The sequence below is a fragment of the Stegostoma tigrinum genome, chromosome 10, assembly GCF_030684315.1.
Source record: "Stegostoma tigrinum isolate sSteTig4 chromosome 10, sSteTig4.hap1, whole genome shotgun sequence".
NCBI lineage: Eukaryota > Metazoa > Chordata > Chondrichthyes > Orectolobiformes > Stegostomatidae > Stegostoma > Stegostoma tigrinum.
Window position 1 is genome coordinate 81,848,989 of NC_081363.1, and position 26,679 is coordinate 81,875,667.

At 39.8% G+C, this 26,679-nt stretch overlaps 1 protein-coding gene and 1 long non-coding RNA gene across 2 annotated transcripts in view; one reads left to right on the forward strand and one right to left on the reverse strand.

The window, feature by feature from the left end:
• The first annotated feature begins 658 nt into the window (after positions 1 to 658).
• The window catches only part of rad51 (RAD51 recombinase), a 76,792-nt gene continuing 50,771 nt past the window's right edge, over positions 659 to 26,679 (forward strand). Inside the window, exons 1-3 of the mRNA XM_048537759.2 lie at positions 659 to 1,215; positions 11,768 to 11,870; positions 22,502 to 22,639. Coding sequence (XP_048393716.1) covers positions 11,790 to 11,870; positions 22,502 to 22,639 — 219 coding nt within the window. The 5' untranslated portion in view covers positions 659 to 1,215; positions 11,768 to 11,789. The remainder of the gene's footprint in view (positions 1,216 to 11,767; positions 11,871 to 22,501; positions 22,640 to 26,679) is intronic.
• Positions 10,419 to 22,939, reverse strand: LOC125455601 (uncharacterized). The gene is made up of 3 exons (XR_007248277.1): positions 22,873 to 22,939; positions 20,202 to 20,261; positions 10,419 to 10,521 (listed from the first exon to the last, which is right to left on the reverse strand). It is a non-coding gene; the product is annotated as an uncharacterized LOC125455601 (long non-coding RNA).

Here is a 26,679-nt window from a genome sequence, read left to right on the forward strand (position 1 = left end):
CACACGCAAACTGGAGGAACATCATCTCATATTGTGCCTCCGGAGCCTATACAGCCGGATGGTTGGGATGGAGGGGAAGGTGGAGGGGGGAGGGAGAGACAGTTTCTTGAGAGTCACTCTGCATCAATCTAAGATTCAAAACATTCATCTTCACATGGCAAGAGGAAGAACAATCCTCTGAATAGGTTTACCGCTACTCATGGATGTAAGAAATTCTCAGCATTCTCTGAAGAGGTCAAGTTTTGCTCCTTCTCTAGAAGGTACATCCGCATACCCAAGAAGAAAATTTTGTATATACTTAAATTCCTCTCCATCCAAGTCCATAATACAATGGTAGTCCCAGGCTATAGTTGGAAAGTTAAAGTCCCCTACCATTAGAACCCTACCATCCTTACAGATATCTGGGACCTGCTTACAGATTTGCTTCTCAATTTCCCACTAACCACTTGGGGGGAGGGCGTGCTATAGTACCTAATAAGATAATTATCCCTTTTCTTATTTCGCAGTTCTACCCAAATGACTTCACTGGATGCTCTCCCAAGAATATCCTCGAATGAAATTAACGAGGCCTGAGTCATAACAATTGAAAACAGAAATTACTGGAAAAGCTCAGCAGCGCTGCCAGCATCTGTGGAGAGATAGCAGTTAACGTTTTGGGTCCAGTGACTCTTCCTCAGAGTCACAACGGCACAGTCTACAGCACAGGAAAAAGGTCCACTGCATCAGCGCTAGTTTAAAAAAAACCTTGACTATTCTAACTGGATAACAAAGAAAAATCAGTCTTACAGATGGCACAAATGTGAGGCTGGAAGGTCAACGTCTTGGCACACCAAGGGTGGCACCATCATCACATAAATGGATTATATGGTCTACTCTATCCACATCACCAAAAGCAGGTTTGATACGGGTCTGGCAGTCTTATTCAGTCAACATCACCAACGCAGACCATCTCATCCATTCATCTCGGTAGCTCTTGACGGCCAACGGCTTTGCCCAAAATGGCCGGTGTCCTCGGCCTAGGCGCGCTCTTCTCTCAGACAGCGACAACAGACGCGCACGCTCCATTTTACTCCGCGAACGTTTGCGGCTTGCGTGGCTGCGTCACTGAGAAGTGGCGCGCGTTTTGGAAGAGTTGAGCCGAGTGGAGACGCAGAGGGAGCGAGCGGACCGTGCCCGCTTTAACGGACAGCCACAGTAGCCGCCTCTGCCTTTCAGGTAAAAGCAGCGAATTCCTTAAGAGAGGCGGGGTCGCGGTCTCCGACGGAGGGTATAAGCCCGGGAGCCTGTTGACACTTCCCTTACTCCCCACTTCACCCCCCACTAAAGCTTGTTGTCCTTTGGCCACCGTCTGCCTGCCATTGTTAACGGCGACAGGCTGGTGCGAGAGGATCTGGGCAAGGGACAGGGTCGATCCAGAGGCCTTCAATCCGTCAGCAAGGCCTTGAGTTCGAAAGTTGGCTACATTGTAATGCCTGCTGCAGTGGAATGGCTGTGCCTTCCTTATTACTAACAAAGCTTAGATGCTAGTTTTTTGTGATTAATGCTCTAGGACTCTAATTCACACTATGCTGCAGCTTTCCACAATCTTGCCCCATTTGAATAATATTTAGCTCTTGTATTATTCCTGCCAAAGTGCATAACCTCACATTTTCCCGAATTATATTTCAACTGCCAAGTTTTTCCTTACTTTCTTAATCAATTTGTATCCTTCTGTAGACTACTTGTTCATTTGCACTTCTTGCCTTCCCACCTGTTTGTGCCATCCTCAAACTTAGTGATCGTATGTTTGTTTCCATCATCCAAAATCATTAACGTATATTGTAAATCATTGTGGCTACGGCACTGATCATTTTGGCACTCCACTAGCAACCTTTAGCTGATAATATCCCCTTTCCTGATAATATCCCCTTTATCTCAACTGTGTTGTTGATGATTTAGCACATTCTTCACCATGCTAGTACCTTATCAAATGTCTTTATGAGAAACATATATTGTATCCACTGCATCCTCTTTATCTACACTCCTTAGTACCATCAGCAAAGAAATTTGTAAGGCAAGCTGATGCTGCTTGATTATAGTGTGAGTTTCTAAATGCTCTGCTGTTACATTCTTTTCCCATAATATATGTTAATAACTTGTCTGTAGTTAGTTGTGTTTTCTGTGATTGCGGCTGTAGCATCGGAAAAATGCCCTTCAGCGCACTGAATCACATCAGCAACCTAACTATTCTAATTGCACTTTCCAACACCTGATATGCATTAGCATCACAAGTGTACAGTTAAATACTTGTTGAATATTATGAGGATTTCTGCCATGACCAACCTTACAGGCAGTGAGGTCCAGATTCTCACCACCCTCTGGTTTAAAAAAATACTTTGCTCACATCTCCTCTGAATTGCCTTCCCCTTACTTTGAATCTGTGCCCCCAGTCTTTGATCCCTGCAAGAGGAAAAGTATTTTTCCTGATTACCCTGTCAATGCCTTTCATAATTTTATTTATCTGAATTATGTTTGTCTCCTCAGTCTGCTCTGCTCTAAGGGAAACAACTCAAGTTTATCTGAAACAAAAAGAGAAACTACAGAACAATTCTGAGGAAGGATCACTCGTTAACTCTGATTGGGCAGCATGGTGGCTCAGTGGTTAGCACTGCAGCCTCACAGCGCCAGGGACCAAGATTTGATTCCAGCCTCGGGGGACTGTCTGTGTGGAGTTTGCACATTCTCCCCGTGTCTGCATGGGTTTTCTCTGGGTGCTCTGGTTTCCTCCCACAGTCCAAAGATGTGCAGGCTAGGTGGATCGGCCATGTTAAGTTGCCCGTAGTGTTCAGGGGTGTGTGGGTTATCAGGGGATGGGTCTTGGTGGGATGCTTCAAGGGGTGGTGTGGACTTGTTAGGCCAAAGGGCCAGTTTCCACACAGTAAGAAATCTAATCTGAAAAAAATTTCTCTTCGCAGATGTTGCCAGACCTGCTGAGGTTTTCCAGTAATTTCTGTTTTTGTTTCTGATGTACAGCATCAGCAGTTCTTTCAGTTTTTACCCATTTTATCTGATCTCTTTTCATAATTAGAATTCTCCAGCCCAGGCAACATCCTGGTAAATCTCCACTGAACCTTCCCCAGTGTATTTACATCCCTTCTATAATGTCAATTCTAGAACGATACACAATACTCCTAGCTGTTAGAGGGAACAAAGAAATAGCAACAGAGTGAAATATTTTGTGTTAGTCTTTATAGTGGAATGTACTTCAAGCATCTCATAAACTCAGAAGAATACAGGGAAGGAATTAAGTACCATTGCCATCATTAGAGAAGTAGTATTAGCACACTAATGAGGCTAAGAATCCTCAAAGAAGTAACTACAGAGATACTGAATGTATTGGTTGTAATTTTCCAAAAATCCTTGGATTCAGGAGAAGTAGTGGAGGAATCGAAAACTGCCAATGTGACATGACTATTCAAAAAAAAGAGGGGGCTGCAAAAAGCAGGTATCTTTAGGCTGATTAGCCTGACATCTGTTGAGATCAATTACTATGGAAGCAACATCAGCACATTTGGAAAATCAAGCAGAGTCAGCATGACTTTTTGTGAAAGGGAAATCGTATCTGAGTACTTTATTGGAGTTTTTTGAGGAAGTCTCACCCCGAGTGGGTAGTGAACCAGTAGATGTGTTGTATTAGGGCTTCCTGAAGGTGGTTGACAAGGCACCTCACCAAAGGGTGAGCCATCAGATTAAAACCCATGGTGTTTAACGAAGTATATTGACATGGATAGGCTAAAAGTCATGCAGTAGCAAATGGGAATAGGGATTGTTTTGAGTTTGGCAACCCATGACCAGTGGAGTTCCACAGGATCAGTGCTGGGATTGCAGTTGTTCACAATATATCTGAAGGACTTGGAGGAAGGAGTGAATGTGCTGGATTGTAGCCAGATTTGCAGATGATACAAAAATCAGTGGAAAGGCAAGTTGCGCAGAGGTTTACAGTTTACAGGGAACTAGTGATAGTTCAAATAAGTGAGCAAAAAGTTGGCAAATGGAGTATAACCTGGGAAAATTTGAAGTTGCTTATTTTGAAATGGAGAACAACAGAGTAAAATATCATTTAAATGGAGAAAAACTATAGAAGGATTAAGCACAAAGGGACTTGAGGTACCTGGAACCAAACACACTGTAGGTAATTGGGAAGGCTAATAGAATGATGGCTCAATGTAAAGGAGTTTGGAGAATAAGACTAGGGACTAAGAGTAGGAGAATAAGAGTACTGAAACTGTATAATGTGCTGGTGAGACCACATCTGTCAACTGTGTGCAATTTTGGTCCCCTAATCCGACGAAAGATATTATTTCATTGGAGTCAGTTCAAGCAATGTTCCCTGAAAGTGGATAATCCCCAGTATGGAGGGATTGTTTTATGAGCAAAGGCGAAACAGATTGAGACTCTAGTCACTGGAGCCTAGAAGAATGAAAGGTGATCTCTTTGAAACATATAGGATTCTTAGGGGGCTTAACAGGGTATTTACTAGCAGGATGCTTCCCCACATGGGAGAATGGGGAAAGACCATAAGACCAGAAAGCATAGTGTCAGAATGAAGGGGCCCCAATTTGAAACTGGGGCGGGGAGGAATTTCTTCTTCCAGAGGATTATGAATCTTTGGAATTTCTTGCCACAGAGAGTTGTGAGAGCAGAGTCCTTGTTTATATTTAAGGCTGAGAAAGATTGTTTCATGATCCGTAATGGAATTGAGGGTTACGAGATAAGGACAGGAAGGTGAATATGAGGAGTCAGTCAGCAGTGATCTCTAGTTTATTTTTAGATTTTCAGTTGAATTCTCCCACCCACCCCACTAATTAGCCTAAAGCCTTTTCCACCAGCCTGATTACACGATTTGCCAGGACACTTGTCTCAGCATGTTTCCAATGAGGTCTGTCTGAACGGAACAGCTCTCTTTCCCCAGTACTAGTGTCATTGCCCCAGAATTGGAACCCATTTCTTTCACACCAACCTTTGAGCCATGCATTTTCCTCAAATTTTTTACCCCGTGCAAATTTGCATGTTGCTCTTGTAATCATCCTGAGATTATTATCTTTGTAGTTCTGCTTTTTTAAATTTAGCCCAAGCTGCTTGTGATCCCTCAGTCGTGCCTCTTTCCCACTTCTCGGTCGGTCTTGCTACATACGTAGACCTCAACTTGGAACCTTTATCATCCCAGTCCAAGTTCTTCTCCCCAGAGAGATGTGCTTAACCTTGCCACCAGGTAGGCAGCAGAGTTTTCAGGACTTTGTCTTTGCTGCAGAAGGCCCGAAACATCAAGCTTTCCTGCTCCTGTGATGCTGCTTGGCCTGCTGTGTTCATCCAGCTCTACACCTTGATTTCTCTGATTTATCAGGATACTGTCTGGTTTGGAGGTATTAGCTGTCAGGAGAGATTGGATGAATTTGATTCGTTTTCTCATGAACTTTGGAGACTGAGGAGTGCCCTGCTTCAAGTTTACAGAATCGAAAAGGATGGATAGTCGGAGTCTTTCTCAGGATGGAATTGTCAGTTGTTAAGAGACATAGATGTGGAGGTGCTGGTCTTAGACTGGGACGGACAAAGTCAGAAGTCACACAACACCAGGTAGTCCAACGGGTTATTTGAAATCACAAGACAATAACAATAGGTGCAGGAGTAGGCTTTTCGGCCCTTTGAGCCAGCACCACAATTCATTATGATCATGGCTGATCATCTACAATCAGTAGCTTTTGGAGTGCTGCACTTTCATCAGGTGAAATCTGCCTTCATCTGACAAAGGAGCAGCTCTGCAAAAACTGGAGATTTGAAATAAAGCTGTTCGATTATAACCTGGTGTTGTGTGACTTCTGACTAGGAGACATAGATTTAAGGTAAAAAGGGGAAAGTTTAAAGGAAATGAGCGGCAATTTTTTTTAACATAAAGGCTGATATGTGCTTTGAATATTTTACTGGAGGAAGTGGTAGAAGCAGATAGAGTTAGCAACGTTTGAAGCATTTTGACTGATACACGAGTAGTCAGGGAATAGAGGGATATGGCCCACATAGAGGCAAATGATTTTTAGTTTAGAAAAGCGTCATATGTCTGCTCAGTCTTGCAAGACCTAAGGACCTGTTCCTGTGCTGTACCGAACTTTGTACTTTTCTTCATCTGTTGTTAATTTCCTCCAATATTACCTTTCCTGACTTGGGTATAGCTGACCTCCCACACTACCATCCAAATCTCAAGTATCTGTACCTTGACTCAGACCATCCATCCCGTACTCAGCCTTCCTGACTTATCTGACAATAACACACTTTAAATTTCTTATTTGTTTTTGAATCTCTCCACAGCCTTGCCCCTTCCTATCTCTCTAACTACCTCCATCCTGTTGAGTTTTTGAATATTCTCCTCCTCACTTCTGGTCTCTTTGTGCATTTCTGGTCTTAAATATTTCATAATTGGTGACTTGAAGTGTCTTCAGTTGCCTGAACCAAAGCTCTGGAGCTTTCCTTGTGAAATTAGTTTGCCTCCCAAACCACTATTAAGATGAGTTGTCATCACCTATCTTTTTGTGGCTGTGTTTATTGATTTACGCTTTTGTTGAGAACTTTGGGACTTTCCGTGGGCTCTTATCAATTCCAAAGCACCCTCATCCTCCTCAGAATTGAAGACTCTCAACTCTTTCATTGTCTCTGTTACTATTTCACTGAATCTCCCCATAGTTCACAAATTGCAGCCTTAACCACTGTTTACCCAGTGAAAAATGTTGTTTGAAAAATTGTTCCTGTTTTCCTTCCGAATGTGAGAAACCTATGGCTAATGGTAGGGAGTGCTCCTGTGATGCAAATTAGTATCCTAAGCTATGAAAAAGGAGCGTGTGAGAGACTTTACATAACATGTTTGGGCCCTATGAACTCTTCCACAGGCCAAATGTTTGACACCCCTAATTTAAAGCATTCCACATAATTTATTTGTGCCATTGAAGGGGGAAAAGAAATGTGTAGTTATCTAGCATGTTTCACAGCCTCAGGATGTTATTGCATTCATAGCCATTGAAGTCCTTTCTGAAACTTTGTGTTATTGTAGTCAATTTGTGTACAGTGTGATCCCAGAGCCAGCAATGAATTAGAATATTAAATCTATTTCAAGAATATTGTTTACTACAATAACTTGGCTACATAATACCTTTGTTATAAGGTAAGCATAGTATTAAAGCAAAATACGGCATCCAGTCACATCAGTGATTGGCAAAAGCTTGGTTAAAGAGGTAGGTTTTTCAGAAGACATAGATGAAGAGGTTTCGGGGGTGATTTCCAGATCTTAGAGTTTCGAGGATAAGGGCACTCTTGTGTATTTTGAATGATATCATTGGAAGTTTAATTCCACCTAAGATCGATAATAGATCTCTTCAGACGGCAAAGGCATCGAGCTGGCAACATCTGCCATGCCCACTTCAGATTCTGAGGTATCTTCAGTGCTCGATGGAAAGGGAGAACCCATGGGTTCTGGAACGGTTGGAAAAGCAAGTGAGGTGGCGAGCACATTTTGCTCTGTACTGTTTGCAAGTTTGCAGCTTTCATATGGTCTGCATCTACCTGAACTTTATATGTCACTGGACCTGACCTCACATCAACCATGCCTCTTACCCATGCAGAGCCATTTCCATGGTTCTTATGCCAAACTCCTCCCCACCTGGTCCAGGAAGATCAGATTTAACCTGATGCCAAGTCTTCTCTCCATTAGCAACTCTGCTGGAGCTAACCTTGCATTTACATTAGGGGTGGTCCTATAATTAAATAGGAGCTGGGACAGTTTGCTGTCTAATGAAGCTGCAGACTGTTTCTTCACTCCCATGCATGTTATGGCTTGGCTACGTGACCACTTCCAAGGCTGGCCCTTTTGTTTCGTAAGAGTTGATGCAAAGGTGCCAGGATGGAGACCAGGTTACGTATGGATTTTCTGTAATGACTCATCAGACCAAGGAAAGACGTAAACTCTGGTGCAGCTGTGGAAACTGAGGCCTCACTTTATCTTCCAATGGGTGTAACCTGGTCTGTTTGAGTTAGTAGCCCAAGCAGATCACTTGGGGTGCATGGAATACACATTTTTACCTTTTTTTAAGATATACGCCTGCCTGGGAGAAACATCCAGGTTCTCCAAGTGTTCCATTTGGTCATCCCTGTGGTTAGCACATCATCTGGATAAATGGCATCTTTAGGTAGATCTTGTACAATGTTCTCCATCATCCACTGAAAAATTACACAGGGTGATGATAACCCCAGTAGCAGTATCATATATTGGTACAAACCATTGAGAGTATTAATCGTATAATGGGAATCCTTATCTAACTGCAATTGTAAGTATGCATGGCTCATGTCCAGCTTCATGAAGGATAGTACCCTCTGCCCCTCCCGTCAGCTTTGCGTGTAAATCCTATATGCAAGGGATTGGGTCTTTATCCAGCTGAGAACAATGGTTAGCCATTTGTTTACAATGTCCACAAAGGTGAACCGACCTTTCGGGCTTCACTGTCTGTATGACTGATGTTGCCTTTTTAGCCCACCGTACAAGTTAGTTGATTCCTTTGCTTTGCAATGTTCTGATTTCTGCCTGTGCTTTTCTCGTAAGGCAAATGGCACTGAGCCTTGCAGAATCGTGGAATAGCTTCCTGGTCAACATGAAACGTGATCTTGGCCACTTTGATAGTTCCTAGACCTTCCTGAAACACCTCTGGGAATTTCATTAGGACTTCACTCTCGCGGCCATTTTCTTAATGAAAAGCATTGAGCCAATCTAGATGAATCTTTCTCAATCAATTTTGCCCTAGTATGGGTCCAGGATTTTTTACTACAGTCAGTGGTAACTGAACCAGCTGCTTCTCAGAAGAGACCAAACTGAAGTTGTACACTTAATCTATAAGGGTTTCTCAATATAGGTTCTTAGTCTAGCAGAGGTCTTGTGCAGACTTAAGGGTTGGAGCATGGGTGAATTTTGTTGAAGATCATTTCTGCTATTGCTGAAACGGCAATGTTGGTGTCGAGCTAGAATTCGATGGCCATTGCGCCAGACATTTATTTTAATTAGTTCTGATTTGGATGTTGCTAAGCAGTTTAACTGTTCTAAACCAGATGTAGGTGGACTTTCCAGGATGTGCACTCTCTTGAATACCGACCTACGAGTTCTCTTATTCAGTTTAGATCTAGTGAGACTCTTCCATTGTGTCGAGTCTGTATACCCTCAACAGCTGCAATGGCTTGCCACCTGAAGAAAATTATGGCTGTTTGGCCAAGGTTTGGCTTTGTTTTAGGGTTTTGCTGTGAGCTCACCTAGGGTGTCTCTGTTCAGGATATATCCCGAGTGAGGCTATACAATTGCCTTCGCTCAAATAATGTTCCACAAACTCAGATGGACTGGCAAGGGTGTCCACTTCCACTGGAATATCCTGCAAGTCATAAGTTCCACTTGTTGCATTTTCTAACAACTAAAAAAGAAAGCTGTGGGTCCACAAGGTTTCAAGAGAATTACTCATTGCTTTTCTTCTGCCCCAATATCATTTGCCTGGCAGAAAGTAATGCGTTCTTTCCACATACTGGACCCACTCTTTGGAGGAAAGGATCAAGCCAGTCAAGTTTCCCAAGTGATGGCATGATGCCAGAAATACATACCACAGCTCAAAGATGATTGTTGTGAGCGAAATTTCTTCAGGACTGTGATTTTCTGTCATCACCACTGAAATAACTCCACAGAGGTCAATATCCTGTCACCAAGTCACACTTTATTTACATATGGAAAGTCCTTGACACTGATCCAGCTTCCTCAGAGCCAGCTCTCAGAATGAATAGAAGCTTTGCTATCTGTCAGCCAGGGCTCCCCGATTGGACCAGATTAATAGGCCCAGTTAGGGAAATCATGTTATATGAGGTCCACCTGGCTGATCACACTACAATCACTACACTAACATACTCATAATCCAAAATTAGTTTGGTCCTTTCATGTAAAAGAATATCGTTTTCAAAAGTGGTGGAAAGAATTTGAATAATGCTGCAACCATCGTGAGCACAACCCACGGATGACTGTTCTACAAAGTTGTTGTGGAAATTTGTGTACATTACCGTATGTTATTATTTAAACAAAACCCAAGAAGTTGCAACAATTTTGGGCAGCTTTTATCTCAAAAACTTTGATAAAGTATTAAAATTATTCTGTGTTCTCATGAGTAAATCGAGAACTGGGTCCTGATTTTAAACTTTGAACTTAATCATATTAGGTCAAATTTTTAAGATGATATCTTTGAGAAGGGGCTTGGAAACTCAAATTAACGAAGTGCCATTATGAATTCATTGTTGAATGTATGTTAATAGTAGATATCTAGATATTGTTGTTCTTTAGTCTACCTCTGATTCCACTAGTTTCTTAATGATCAAGATTCCGCCAACTATTGAGCCTTTCTTCTTGAATGCAAACCTCTTCGTGATTTTCAATTATTTGACCATTCCAGTGTTCCTCAATGAAATCCCTGGAGAGTCTAAAAACTTGAAAAGACATTTGAATTTTCAATAAATAGCTGAAGGAATGACATTGATTTCATATTTTAAGATGTTTACAGTCAAATAAATAATTTAAAACACTACCTTCATAGCTTGTAATTTGAACCACATAGTGGAATGTTCCCCCGTTATTTATAGTATAACTAAAAACAACATTCTTCATAGGCATTCATTCCCCTGTCTTTTATGTAGGTATTCTGTTTTGCCGGAATCAATCCGAAGTGATTCTTATCCCCGAAGTTTTATTTCTGTTACTTTCTCAACTTGGAACCGAATTTCCTTGAGGTTTTCTTTCCTTGCACACATTTCTAGCTGGAGCTAGAATATTTGTAGCACATCTTTTGGCCTCATTTGAACTCCACATAAATCTGTTCTCTTCAATCTGAGCAGATCCAAGCAGATCCACTGTGATAGTCAAGAAGGTCCTGTAACCCAATCTTTACAAAGGCTGTCTCTACTCTCTATCCCATATCAACCTTGTATTTAAGTGTAAATGCTAATTAACTGTCATGGAGAGCCTAACTCTGTATCACGTTTGAACTAAGTGAACAATTTGTTTATAACTCAACATTCTCAACACGTTTCTGGGACTTTTGAGACTCCATTTCCACTGTTAACACACAGGCTGTAGCCATTGTCTCAAATATAAATACCTTGTTCCTTCTTCCTTCTTTAAAGCCTTCCTTTGATCTCTAACAATCAAATTGTTCAGGCTCACTATCAGGCAGACCTTAATTTGCGTGATACTCCTCATTTTACCTTAAATTTAAAGACAAAGTCCCAGGCAAAACAATCTTATAAATCTCAATTTTAGCAGAGTCAGTGTTCTGTGAACCTCTGTTAAACTTATCTTGAATTTATTTATATAACTCTTAAAAGAGTGCACATAGCACATATTTAAAGTTTGATACTGTCTAGTTAGTGAGGCCTTTTAAGGAATATTGAATGATTTACATATTTATTGTCCTGTTCATAATTATGTTGTCAATATAGTCAAATTCTTAATGAAGTCCAAGGAATGTGATTTGTCTTCAAGATGCCTGATATGTCTACAATGTTAATTCATTTTACTGGCTTTTTTAAAATCTCTGAGCCTGCCTTTTTTTGCAGCAGCCTGTTCTGTGTTTGAGAATTGATTTGGTTTGGTACAAGCAGTTATGGCAGAACTGCTGAAATATTGGTGCTGTCTTCATAAAACTTCTTTAGTTATAACTTTTTGTTTACATTTCAGTTTCTCTACTTGATGTTCCAAAATGGCAATGCAAATGAGAACTGAAGAGAATGCTGGAGGCGAAGAGGAAAATTTTGGACCACAAGCTATATCTCGTTTGGAGGTGAGTGTTACGTAAAAGCTTGATCTTTGATAGCGCCTGGATAGATAGATCTTTGACCAATCTAGGAGATCGTTCCGAGGATGTGTGTCAATTCTGAATTGAACATTATCACCCTTCTTGTGCTAACATAAACCACAAAGCTGGAACATCCTTTTCAAAGTGCAGAGCTGAAAAAATAGTTGGAGACCAATACATCAGGACACTTCTGACATCATTGCTAGTATTGTCAAAAGGAAAATAAGTAAACATTGAAAGTACAAATTATAAGTAAAAATAGGCTGTTCGGTTCCCATCGCTTGTTTCGTCATTCAATAAGGTCATGGCTGGTCTGTTTGTTTAGCAAGTTCCACATTCCCATCTACACCTGATTATTTTAAACTTTTCTTTGGCAAGTGAGTCAATCAACCTCCACCTAATTGGCTGTACCTCTATTGCTTTCTGATTAAACACTTCTGGACCAATTGGAAGTTGAACCCAAGTCTCCTCATTCAGAAGTAGGAACGTGCCACAAGAGTCCTATGCTTCTCTCATCTAAGTAATTGATTTAAATGGTTCACCACTCGTTATTTATTCTTTTCCATTTTAGTTACCTGTAGAGGGTCTTGTTATCTGTCTTTGTTTTTAGCTAGCTTCCTATCATGTTCAGATTCATTTTCTCTTGAATGATCAATTCATCATTCTCTTCAATTCTTTATATTGTGACCAGTCACTTGACCTAATGCTCATCTCTGCGCAATTGTATGCTTTTTCCCTAAAGTTTGATGCTTTCCTTAACTAATTTAGTTTGTAATGGCTGATGGGCGCTCCCTGGGCAAATTTTTCCATGATCAGAATGCACTTATTCTGAGTATTCTGAAAGATTTCCTTAAATGTCTGCCACTGCTGCTGTCGTGATATATGTCCTAGCCTCGTAACCAGTTCGCTGCGGCTAGCTCAACTTCCATGCCCTTATTTAAGTTTAAAATGCTAGACTTAGACCCAAACATCTCCCTTTTAGTCTGATGTAAAGTTCATTCATATTGTGATCATTACTGCCTTGGGGTTGCCTTTACTCTGAGTGATTAATTAATCTTACCTCATTACGCAATGCCATATGTAATCTATTTTACTGTCTGATAGATCCATCTGGAACCAATCTCAAAGTATTCTGCAAACATCTCAGCCAGGCTACTATTGCCAACTTGATTTTTCCAATTTATTGCCCATGATTATTGCCATTCCTTTATATTTCTTCTTTTATATTTTGTCCTACATGTGGTTACTGTTAGGGGGGTTTGTAGATTACTCCTGTTAGTGATGACTTTCCCCTGTTGTTATTCATTTGCACCCAAGTAGATTCTATGTCTGACCTTCTGAATGAGAGTCATCTCTCACCACTGCATCGATGCCGTGTCTGATGCCACCCCTCTAATATTATCCAGCTCCCATTTCTTCTTGCCTGTTTCATATGCCATAACGTTCAGGATACAATCCACGTCATTATGCAGCCACATTTCCATAATGGCTATCAGATCTTATTTACTCCAGTGTGTGCCTTCAATATGTTTATTTTATGAATGCTATTCACATTCCAGTACAAAACCTTTATTTTGTTGACTTGTGAACTTCGTTGCATCTATTTGTACCAACATAGAGACAACAGCTGAATCATTTCAGCTTTTCTACCTCTATTCCCATCACAGTAAAGTTAAAACCTTCAAAGACCCTCAAAATTGACCCCAATGGTTCCTGACTAGAATTTTTGAATAACCAAGCCTAAACAAAATATTTAATAATTTGTTAACAATACAGTAACTCTGGCAGAACAAAATTAAACAACAAAGCAATCTAACTAATGTCTATAATTCAAATTATCATGACTGTGTTCTCTCCTAGGCTCTGGTGCCAATTCACGGGTACTGAGTTTATTAATGGTAAAACATCTGTCTGTTTAAACATACTGCTCTCTCCATGTTCTAAGATTCTATAGAGTCCTTTGATCAAGAGCCAACCTGCAATTAACTCCCAGGCCTGGCCTCTCAAACAAGCAGCTTGTTCGTTCCATTTATTAAGACCAAGGTACTGCACACACTCTAAAGATATCTTCACAGGTCACAGCTCCAAGCCAAAATTTATATATAAAAAAAGGAAACATCTGCATGGGTTCTGACACTAGTCTTTACTGGTGGTGTATTTAATTTTTCTCTGTCCTTCTCTGACCTTCTTTTCCCATATTACCACTTTGCTCTCCTGCCTCAACTCTATCCGTTGATTTGCTGCATCCACCCAAGTTGGAATCCTCGTTGCCGCTTGTTTAGTTTAACGTTCTTTCCACTTGCCAACTAATGCAGCAAGTTAGAACACCAGTCTCAGCATAGTTCAGGTATAGATTATCCAAATGGTATAGGTCTCAGTTTCCAAGTACTGATGCCAGGTCCCTTGGACATATAGCACAGTCCTTCTGTCTGACCTGTCCGCGCTGACCAGATATCCTAAACTGATCTAGTCTCATTTGCCAGCATTTGGCCCATAATCTCTCTCAGCCTTTCCCATTCATGTACCCATCCAGTCCCTTTAAATGCTGTAATTATACCCACCTCACCACTTTCTCTGGCAGCTCGTTCCATTGACACTCCACTCTCTTTGTGCAAATGTTGCCCCTTGGGTCCCTTTTAAATCTTTCCTCTCTCACCTTAAACGTATGCCCTCTAGTTTTGGACTCCTCTGCCCTGAGAAAAAGACCTTGACTATTCACCCCATCCATGCTCCTCATGATTTTATAAACCTCTGTAACCTCACCACTTAGCAAAACTTACTTCTCCTTTACGGGCTTTTGAGCCAAGCATTAATTTCTCTAAACTTATTTCCCTACGCCATTTGGCTGAGGTACAAATCCAGAGATTATCAATTGAAGTTCTGCTTTTCACTTTAGCACTTAATTTACAGCAGAAGTTTCTTAGTTCTTCCTTTGTCATTGCTACCGTTGTGGAATTTCACCAATGGATCTTTTCCTTCTCCAGCCTACAGCAAATAACTTGAACTCTGACATAAGGCAGACACCACAGCTGTCTGGACTTTCATTCTTAGTGTCACACAGCAGTGTCAATCTACCTCCTTATACTGTTTCCTACTACCACTTTGTTCCTTTTTGCTCGTTTTCACATGAATGGCATCTCGTACAACAGTGCTGTCGTCAATTAGCTTTTAGTCCTCTATCCTTTAGTCCTCACTCTCAGCCAAGCAAACTTAAAAATCCACAAATCTGTTAAGACATTTAGAAAAGCTGAGAGTCTTCCAGTCCTGTCTTCAGAGTCCTCGTACTACCTCATTTGCAATTACACCCTCTTGTATTGTTCGCTGGCCAAATCAGGCAATTTTTTTCCTGAGATGTATGATTGCCATTTGAAATAGCATCCAGCTAAGCCGAGTTGGTGTGGGAATTGAATCCACGCTGTTACTCTGCATTCAAAGCCAACTGAACTAACCAACTTCTCTCTCCACACCCCCACTCCCCAAATGTACAAAAACATCCCTGTCGGCAGTTATTTGCAAAACAATTCATGACTTTCTTGTCTAGTGTTCTGCAGACACTGCAATTGCAAAACCCACTGTACCTCAAACCTGAGCCTCAAGTTTTGAAACTAAAGTGCAGGGCCTCAATTTATCATCTGTCTCCTCTCTTAAAGTTGCCCTCAAGTTAAGGGAATCAATCAGCACAGTTTTCTACAAGCTGTGGAGTTACCAGAAAGCTGCTTGATAAATTGAAAATTGCCATCTATGCGCACTCCACTCTCAGTATTTTGTCAGGGTTTACTTCCTTAGCTACTTCTCTCCCAAGTCACCCAAAGACAGTGAAGCTATTTACCATAGCCGTAAGTCTGATTAGTTGGCACTGGGATGTAACCACACTCCAGGTCTGCATATCATGCATCTGGGGCAGGCCTCCTCTGAGTTAATACTATTTTAACCAGGATTTGAGAGGTACCTTAATTTTGTATGTTGGACTAAAGGATGGAAGACTAAAAGCTAATTGACTATGGCACTGTTGTACGAGATGCCATTCATGTGAAAAAGAGCAAAAAGGAACAAAGTGGTAGTAGGAAACAGTATAAGGAGGTAGATTGACACTGTTGTGTGACACTAAGAGTGAAAGTCCAGACAGCTGTGGTGTCTGCCTTATGTCAGAGTTCAAGTTATTTGCTGTAGGCTGGAGAAAGAAAAGATCCATTGGTAAAATTCCACAACGGTAGCAATGACAAAGGAAGAACTAAGAAACTTCTGCTGTAAAGGGGCACTACATGATACTTGCTGAAGAAGAGCACATGTCCTGGTAGGCGTGGTGGCTAATGCACTTTGCTGTCTTTCGTGGTATACTAATGGGCAGAGTTGAGGGCTGTGATAGGGTTAGGATTATGAAAAGTGTCAAGCAGACTAACCACTGCACACGACTAATGCCGCTTAACATCAACTGGAGACATACAGGAGATGTCTGAAGGAACTCAAATTTGACATTTTTCTTGTAGTTCTTTAATTTGTTGAGTCTAATTTGCTCATGGACCTGGTCTAGTCCTTCAGTCCTTAAAAATTTTGGTCAAGTGTAATGATGGTACATAAAATCATCTTGCCATATCCACTTAAAATATGTAGCATGCTTTCCAGCAATTTCATTTAAACTTGCAATTTGCCTTTTCAAGTTTTGAAGAGAGCATCTTGGGCTGTGTTTATGCCAGATTGAAATGCTTGTCATGAGAATTTGAGAAATTCATACTCAGATTATTTCACCCTTATTACATGCGGCCCCCACCTTTGTGGCATATCTATCGATGCCAAAATAATATATTGTTCCTTTACTTTTTTTTTGTATCTTCTATCCTATTTACTATTTTAGAGTTATGCTGTTGGTCAATATTCACCGAGTATTTGTTGTCTCATCTCTTAACTGTCTCCTCAAATCCCATTTTTCTTTCCTCCATCTTTAGCTCCAATCCCAAGTACAAAGAGTGATAGAATCAATTGTTTTGGATTGAAACCACGCTTACAAGCATTTTTGCTACCTCTTCCTCCCTGTTCTAGCTTTGTAAACCGTCATTTGCAATTTCTCTTCCATTTTCCCCTTGATAACACCACAGATCTGTCTTCATATCAGACAAACTATTCAGTCTAGTTTTCAGTTTCTAAATTTTAATGAAAATACTAACTGAAGAATTGGACCAGACCTGTTCTAGACCTACCTTTAATTTTGATAATTCAGCTTTGCGAGCTTAGTACAGTAACCTTCCTGATATCCAGCATACGCGGGCATGAACGGCACATCATTGTGCAAGTTGTGGCTAGGACTGCACAAATATACTCATCAAAAAGTGATGGGATGGGTGGTGATCAAATGAACAGTTCCCAGAGCAAGGAAACCTACTTCCGTTAAATACTGAGGTAACAAGGTGTATAGTTGGACGTACACAGCAGGCCGAGCAGGAAAGATGATGTTTTGGGTCTAGACCCTTCTTCAGAAAATTCTCCAGCATCGGCAGTTCCTACTATCTCCATTAAATGCTGGTTGTGTGTTAATTCTTGACAACTGTGAAACCTTTCTTAACTGTTTTTGTTACTAGCTCCCTTTGCTAAAACATTGCCCCTGTCATTTTGAATGGAGCTGTTGTTAAACCCCTATCATTTTTAATAAACCTACCTTTTGCTTGGCAGTAGCAGCTGTCGCTTTAACTTGCATTAGTTTAGGATTTTAAATTATATAATCTCTTAACATTCTGCCTGCTTCCTGGCTTTCTGTCAGTACTGACCGAATTCAAATAACAATTGTGAATGTCAAATACTTTTCAATATAAAAGGTCAGACAAGAGGTAAGGAATGGGGCACCAAATCAGAGGAAACATTTGGTGACTTCATAAAGCCTTTGGTCTGACAAGTGGGATTTATGCAAATGCGAAGGAGTGTTGAATGGAAAAGCTAATAAATTATTCTCAATCTCATAAACCCTAATTTTGTGCAACAGTTTTTTGTGAATGTTAATAAGTTTAGTTTCACAATCAAAATGTATTACACCAACATTTCTGTCAGAGTTAGTGTTTTTTGAATGCCTGTCTTCACAGGGAAATTTGCCCAATACCAGAGGTTTTCTAATGTGACATTTTACTGAAGGGTAATGAATTGCTTATTAGACAAATCAACTTTAATACCTATTCTATTGGCATATTAGCCTTCCCTTTAATTGCTTTTGTAAAAAAGCTTTTGGTAGTACTGCTGAAAAGCTGAATACTGCTGAAAACTCAAACTTAAAAAAAAAGTTTCCAAATCTATTTCATGGGTAAAAAATCGGGAAAATATCTTCGCAATACAGGCAGTAGATTTGCAAAATTAAAGGAGTGGTTTAACAACTTACTTACATGAAACTTCAACTACCTCTTTAAAACCCTTAACATATGACCATTCATTCATGTACAAGACTGACAAAAACTGACAGTTTCACACGCAGTTTTCCACCCATAGTATAAACAGGAACAAACAAATTTTGTCATTCAGGCAGCAGTGTTTCTCACTGTTCCTTTGACTTTTTTTTAAAGTGATGGTGACTTAATGTTGTCTGCAGAGTGATGGGTGATGTTAGGTTTAATAGCTGATTGGCTTAAGATAAAATTCCTAAAAACTTTTCACTTGGAGACTGGTGAGAGATACTTGTTTGCAGGCTTCTCGATCTGTGATTGCACTGTATTACTAAATTGCAGCTGGACCAATCGAAAGGCAGTTGTCAGGCAGTTTTTCTTAACTCAAAGACTACTGGTATCACCCTTTTTCAAAAGTTTTCATTTCGCTGCTTCACAAAGTAACCTTGTCTTGTGAACCTAAAATTATACACCGAACAATCCCACTTGATCCTCAAGTTGTAGAGGAAAAAAAATTTCCAGTATCTTTTAGTGATGTAACAGTGACCAATATCCATTTTTCGGTTTATAATTCAAAAGGCAAGATGTGTAGTCTCTTCTAAAGTCTCCTATAAACACATCCTGATGCTTGATTTCTAAATTTGCGCCATACCTATGGTGATGAGACAGTTTTGCTGATTCAAAAAAATGTAATCTGCAAGCTTCATATGGCAAGCTCTTCCTTTGAAGGATCTTCTCAGTTCAACTTCATTCTTAGCTGTGCCATAATCTGAGTACAGAATCTCATTAATTTAGCATATTCCACAGCACTGCGATCTCTTGGGCATCACTTGTTAAACGCAGCCTCAAAAACATCATGCACCATCATGATGAAGAAAATGTTGTTTAATCCTCCACTCCTCCCTTATTCCTTACAGTTAAATTTGTAGAAAAGGATTCACAATATACCTAAACATGATGTGCACATAGATCAATCTTTCAAATTGCTCAAATTTCCCCAAAATCAACTCTGAGTTCCAGAAGTGCCCCTCAGTGTTCTTCAGGAAGTCAGAGAGGTACCAAGGTGATGTAAACTGATCCACTGTCCAGCATAACGAACGCAAGAACATAAAATTCATCTGGCTGGAGGTTTTATATTCTGTTGAATGTTCTATGCAAGTTTAATTCTGTTGATGAACAAATCTGTTCTAAAATTGCTTTCTGTAACAATTTAGGAAGGTGCGCTTGTTTTGTTCTGTTAAGTGTTATTTAAAAAATAATCATTATGGTTAAGCCACCCATGGTACTGTGGACTTAGCTGTGGCTGCCCATCCCAGAAGAAGCTTTGCTCTTGACATTGCTTTTGACCAGTGGTTATGGAGTGAATAGCACTTGGGACTAGCCACCAAGTATCTTTTTATCTGTATCATGGTCAACCTTTCTGCCTGCTTTTCCTAAAATGAAACATGTAACCCCCAGCAGCTGCCCAAATGCAAAATCCATAGAATGGACTCCTCCAGCTGATGACACTTTCAGCTTCTACACTTATTCAGGAAATGGAAGCAGTGTGCAGTTTCACATGACAAATGCACTGCAATGGATAGAACTAAGCTGCTTTGCCATACTTGTTCTTCTTTCATACCAAAGTTATGAACCTGCAAATGGGATGTTAAAGAATTGTACCTGGACACCGGAGTCTCAAATTTCAGAATCATGCTATTGTTCTGTATCCCTTATTAACTTGGCTTACCAGTCAATCAGTAGTTTCCCTTTATACTGTTTTCTTTTTACGTCTCTCCCTGACTGTGGCACTTTCTTTCGAGCTCTCTAATTCAGCCTTACTCCAAAGGCCTCACTACTTATCCTTTTCGCCTGCTTCCTGAGCTTCTGAACTTCTGAGCTCCTTCTGGTCCTTGCTTTCTCTCGACTGTCTGTTTCTCTACCGACTGAGGAACTATTGGACGGTTTCATACTTTACCTAGGCAGTATTTCGGTTCAGTGACTTGTTGGTACGTTGAAGTATGTTACACTTCCATTTCTGAAAATGACAGTTTAGAGATCAATTAGTAAAATGCTTGCATTGAAATAATACAGTTCTGAAAACATTTTTATGCTTCTGTTTGTTGTTATAATCCAGAAAAAAAGACACCGAATCTGAATATAGCAAGGTCCCATAAATAATGTGATACTATATAGTGAGATAACAAGGTGTAGAGCTAGATGAACACAGCAGGCCAGGCAGCATCAGAGGAGCAGGAAAGCTGACGCTCCGGGTCTGGACCCTTCTTCAGAATTGGTTTTTTTTTAGTTTTGTTCATGAGAAATAACGACTGGCAGAATCTCAGAGAAAGCTCCTTGTTATTAGACTAATTTCATGGGATCCAATATCTGAGAGGATAGATGGAAACATGTTTTCCAGCAAAATATTCCTGAAACATGAAACTGAAGTGTGTAAACCAGATTATCCTCAAGATTTTGAATAAATGTTTGCAAATGCAGCTTCCTGTACTGGGAGGTAAGAATACTACCATCCAGTGGCAGCAGACACCAAAGCAGATGACACAAAACAAATGGAATAAATTATTCTACAGAGAGAGAGAGAGATAGTAGGAACTGCTGATGCTAGAGAAACTGAGATAACAAGGTGGAGAACTGGATGAACACAGCAGGCTAAACAGCATCAGAGGGGCAGGAAAGCTGACATTTCAGAATTTCTGAAGAAGGACCCAGACCCGAAATGTCAGCTTTCCTGCTCCTCTGATGCTGCTTGGCCTGCTGTGTTCATCCAGCTTCTACGCCTTGTTATCTTGAATACCTGTACTGCCTAGGTTTAAAGTAAAATGGCTTTCTGTATCCATTTTTTCTGAGATCCCATATTGTTCAAGTCCTGCCATGAAAAAGGCAATTCAGTCCATTTAGTTCATATCATCATCTTGTGTATGGCAATCCAGTCAGATCCATTCCTCCACTTGATCATTTTAGCTCTGCACGTGTTATTTTCCTCACATGTTTGTCTGATTTTCTTTTGAAATCATTGGTTGTCTCAACTTGCATTATCCTCATAATAAATAGGATATATAATAATAAAAATCAAAATTATAAAAGACCTAACTTTGAAGAATGGAATTATTTGTTGACAGTTTAAGTAATGATTTTGAATAATTTGCATGAAAACAAACTTTATCTAATGTTGTGGGGAATTTTCTCAGCTGTTGATTCTCTTGATTTGGGTTAAAACAGAAGTGTCAGCAAGTTCAAACTAATTTATTATCTTGACCGTATTAGAAACAAAATTGGTTAGCAATAAAATTTGTTTCTTGAGGCAAAGGTATTAAACATATTCATGTTTTAGTTAGACCACTTGAGCAGTTTATTTAGAGCATAACTATGTTTCTTCATTAAAATAATTATTTGAAACTAATGATTTAAAGTTTAAGAACATGCCTCTTTATTCTTGACATTTTTAGGCCTTTTTTCCTCCATGTTAATTTGATCAAACTCAAAATTGTTGGGAGCTGCAAATGGGTTGTTAAAAAGCTGCATCTGGCTATAGAGTCACAAATTTCAGACTCTGCTGTTGTCTTTGTATGGTTACTTAATGGAAACAACTCTTCTTTGACTTGTATAAACTTGTCCTAATCTTGTGCAGTCCTTTAAAAATCTCCCCTTAATCATCATTCTCAAAGGAAACAGCCCAGCTTCTCCTCACTAACCTTGGAGCTAAAATCCTAAAGCTCTGGAACATCCTAGTTAGGATACTCTGCACCTTCTCAAGAACCTTTACATCCTTCTTAATCTATCATGAGCAGAATTGGACCCAAAAATTTAACTGAGGCCCAATCAGAACTTGATAAAAAGTTTAGCATTCCTGATCCATTTTATACTCCTATCTCCATTTATGAAACCAAGATCCCATTTACTTTGTTAACTACTTTCTCAAGCTGTCCGGACACCTTCTAAAGAAATGCATGTGAGCCTCCAGGTCTTTCTATCCTTGCACACCTCTTACAACTGTGCTACAAGTTTGTAATGCCTCTTCTCTGGCTCAGTAAATTCCCTTCTAAGCTCCTTGCCTCTTCCCTCCATATTTCTAAAACCCATTAAAGATCTTATGAAATTGTATTTTTGGTGTTCTTGGTTCCAGTTTACCTCTAATTCCTTAACTGCAAGTAGCTGATTTATTGTGCGCATATATTTTAGCAATAACATGCATTGATCAGATTTTAAAAAGAGATTGTTGTTTATATGAAATTGAACTGCCTCTCCTTTTATTCTCAGCAATGTGGAATCAGTGCTAATGATGTAAAAAAGTTGGAAGAAGCAGGTTTCCACACAGTGGAGGCAGTGGCCTATGCTCCAAAGAAGGAACTACTAAATATCAAGGGCATCAGTGAAGCTAAAGCAGAGAAAATACTGGTAGGAATGGAATTTGATTTTCTCTCTTTCGGCTTTTTAAAAAAGGTGACACCTGAAGGATTTGCTGCCAAGGTGCCGCCTCAAACAGCTACAAAGTAAGGAGAATCCAGAATTTCATATGTGAACTATTTATGTAAGCTTTACAGCTTACACACTATACACTGATGTCAGCATAACTTGCGTATAGCTTTAATATCAGTAATAAATGTATACAATTAGAATAGCTACTTAACCATAAGCTTTTTGTAGTCATAATTCTTCCTTTTTGTTCTTGCATATTCCTTTGGCACTCCTTTCCCTATGTTAAAAAGAAATTTGAAAACTTTTCAAAGGTTTGGAGGTAGAAAAAAAACAACCAATACCTATTATAAAATATAAACCATAAAAGTATAAACATGGTACAAATCATCTTGAAGTTGAGTTCTTACATTATGTTTAAGAATATTGTATCAACATTTGGTCAAGATCCCCCTATTTCTCTGAGCCTCCTAGCATCCTGCCATTCATCGAATACTCCCTTATCTTGTTTCTTCGTCTTAGTGCACCAACCATGCGTTTATCAGGGTTATCAGGTTAAATTATTGACAGTCAATAGTAGCAGTGTGTAGTAAGTATAAGATGCACTGCAGAAATTCTGTTATAAAAAGGATATTATTAAGCTAGAGAGGATTCAGAAGAGGTTGACCGGGATGCTGCCAAGTATGGAAAGTTTGAGTTTTAAAGTCTGGATGGTCTGAGGCCTTCCTTTAGTGGAACGTAGGAGCTTGAGAGGTGATCTTATAGAGGATTGTAAAATCATGACCAGTATAGATCGGGTTAATGGTAGATGTCTTTTCCCTAGAATGGCGGATTTCAAGACAAGGGAGCATATTTAAATATGGACGGAAGAGGAGAGAGATTTAAAAAAGACATGAGGGACAAATTTTTTTATGCAGATGCTGGTGTACATGTGGAATGAACTTCCTGACAAAATAGTGGATGTGGGCACAGTTACACCGTTTAAAAGACACTTGGAAAAGTACACGAATAGGAAAGGTTTGTAGTGATATGGGCTAGGAGCAGGCGGGTGGGACTTGTTCAATTTGGACTAGACAGATCAAAGGGTGTGTTTTGTGCTGTATGACTCTACGACCCTGACTCTATGACGTCCTTAGACAGCACTGTCCATATCAATGACCACATCCAACTCGAAGGACAAGGGCAGCACATACATGGGAGCGGCAGCACATGCATGGGAGCAACAGCACGTGCAACTTTCCCTCTAAGCAGTTTGTTACCGTAACTTTGAAATATATTGCCATTCCTTCAGTGTCGCTGGGATAAAATTCTGGAATTCCTTTGCTAACATTATTTTGGGTCAAACCACAGCAAGGGGGCTGCAGTGGTTCAAGAAGGCAGCTCACCACTACCTTCTCAAGGGCAGCGAGGGACAGGCAATAAATGCTGACCAGGCAGCGATGTCCACATCCCATGAATAATTTTAAAAAAAAACTTTGAGGGGGCAGAAACAGAGAAACGAGAGAATGATGCATATTCAGAGTGAGGGCAAAGCGATGGATTGCTTTCTTCCATCTTGTGGTTTCATGGATGTTTGCACAAAGCAAACTGTTGGTGGTAGTAAATTGCAGTTATTGGTGGTTGCATAAATTGTGGGGATTGTAATACACCATTTCATGAACTGACTTCAATATAACATGTTTTAAATATGAATTCTCCATTTTTTTCAAAAATGGTGGATTCTGCATGAGGCTTTATTGGATGTATTTCAAAGTCAGGGTTACTACACAATCATGAGGATTAAATAGTTCAAGTAAAAACAGCTCAACCAATAATGGAATGAACATGGTATTCAGTAACTCCATATGCGAATTATGTGAGGCTTGCTAAATTTAACAAATGTTTGTGGTTTTAATGGCCTGTTTTACATGTTAGAAGCAATCCAGAACTGCATGGGACTTGTACTTTGTAGAGATGCTCATTCCTTATCAGTGTGTGTTTCCCAAATGGTAAGCAGATCATTTGTTTGTACTTTCATTATTACAGCTTCACCCTATTTGAATTAATTGCAATTCAGTTTTATTTGAATGCATAGTTTAGAATTTTAGGTATTTGTCAAGTGTGCAGGGCTGCTGATGAGCACCATAAAGTATTCTAATTTGTTCATGACTTGTTGTGAAATTGGTTCTGATCATACTGTTATCTAATTAATGTTTACTCTATATCTCTGCTTTCCCAACCTTTCTGAAAAACGTTGATGCCCTCTACAATATACTTTAATAAGCTTTCTATTGTCTTGGTGAGACAGTTTTATTTTTGGGACTAGAAGTTAAATGAGGCTTTGCCTACATCCTGTGAAGTCTTTTTAAAAAAAAATTAATTTGGGCAATGCAGGTTGACATGCTATTTTGGCATTCTTCTGAAGGGCTTTATAACCAATGTGATTTCATTGGGTACCAATGCTTGTGCATTTTCGGCAGGAATCATTGCATAGACGTGGGAGGATAACATTTTTTTACATATTCACCAAATTTTTTATTTACGTCAGAGAGATTTAAAACAGGTTGCTCTTTTTATGCTGAGAGATAGTGGGAACTGCAGATGCTGGAGAATCTGAGATAATAAGGTGTAGAGCTGGATGAACATAGCAGGCCAAGCAGCATTAGAGGAGCAGGAAAGCTGACGTTTCAGGCCTAGAGTTTGATTTCTGATTCAGGAGTGAAAACCAAGATGATTTGTTTAACTTCCCCTTGTCCAGTCTTTGCGTTACTCATGCCGCTTACAGCACTCGACCTGTTACCAGCTGGGACAATAAAAGTTTGAAATGAATGTTGTACCCATATGTCGGATATTCATTGTGTGGTCTGGAACTGGTAATGGAATTCATTAAAAAGAACATTAAAATGATATGAAAATGTGTTGAGAGCTTGCTTTGAATTTTTTTCAGATTACAGCTGTGCAGTAATTAAAAATAAATTATATTTTTGCCGGGGGCACTAATTAAGGGCACATAATTATAGGATTTTATAATTCTACATTGAATTATAAAGTTATCAAAATTTTAACTTAAAATGACCATAAAACCTAAAAATACTAATTACTGAAGTTGAAGTTATCATTAAGCTGTGTGGGTTCTTCTGCCGAGCCAATTGAAATTAGTTTGAAGTGCAAAAGCTGCGCTACCCATACAGTAGAACCATGCAAGCATCTGTTGAGAAAGTCCAGCCCTTTTTTTTAGAATGTCTACCAGCAGGTCATAGAATCTTCACTTTGGATTAGATCAAAACGATGGAAAGTGTGAAATGATTCTGATATTATGTTGGTTTGCTGAGGAAGAAGGGAAGCTGGGTCTAATACTTTCTTTTCTCCCACAAATCATGCTATTTCTATAAACATCATTGCTCCAAAAACCATAAGATACAGGAGCAGAATTAGGCAACTTTGCCTATCGAGTCTGCTCCACCATTCAATCATGTCCTCTCATCTCCTGCCTTCTACCCATAATGTTTGAACCCTTTACTGATCAAGAACCAATATATCTCTGTCTTATATACACTCAATGACTTGTCCTCCACAGCTCTCTGCAGCAGAGTTCTACAGATTAACCCTCCTGTCGAAGAAATTCCACCTTATCTCAGTTCGCAAGTGTCACCCCTTCCCTTTGAGGCTGTGCCTTCGGCTATTAGTCTGTCCTACTAGTGGAAACATCTTCTCCACCTCCACTCTATGTAGGCTCCTTGGTATTCTTTAAATTTTGATGAGATCTCCTCCCCTCATGCTTCGAAACTCCATTGAGTATGGATCTAGAGTTCTCGAGCATTCCTCATGTAACAAGCCTTTCGTCCCTGGGATCGTGCTTGTAAACCTCCTAGACCCCTCTAATGCCAACAAATCCTTCCTTAGATATGGGGTCCAAAACTGTTCTCAATATTCCAAATGCAAAATCCTTCAGCAGAATGTTTGTGTTGTTGTATTCTATCCCTCTAGAAATGAATGCTAACATTGCATTTGTCTTCCTAACTGCCAACTCAATCCCCATTTAA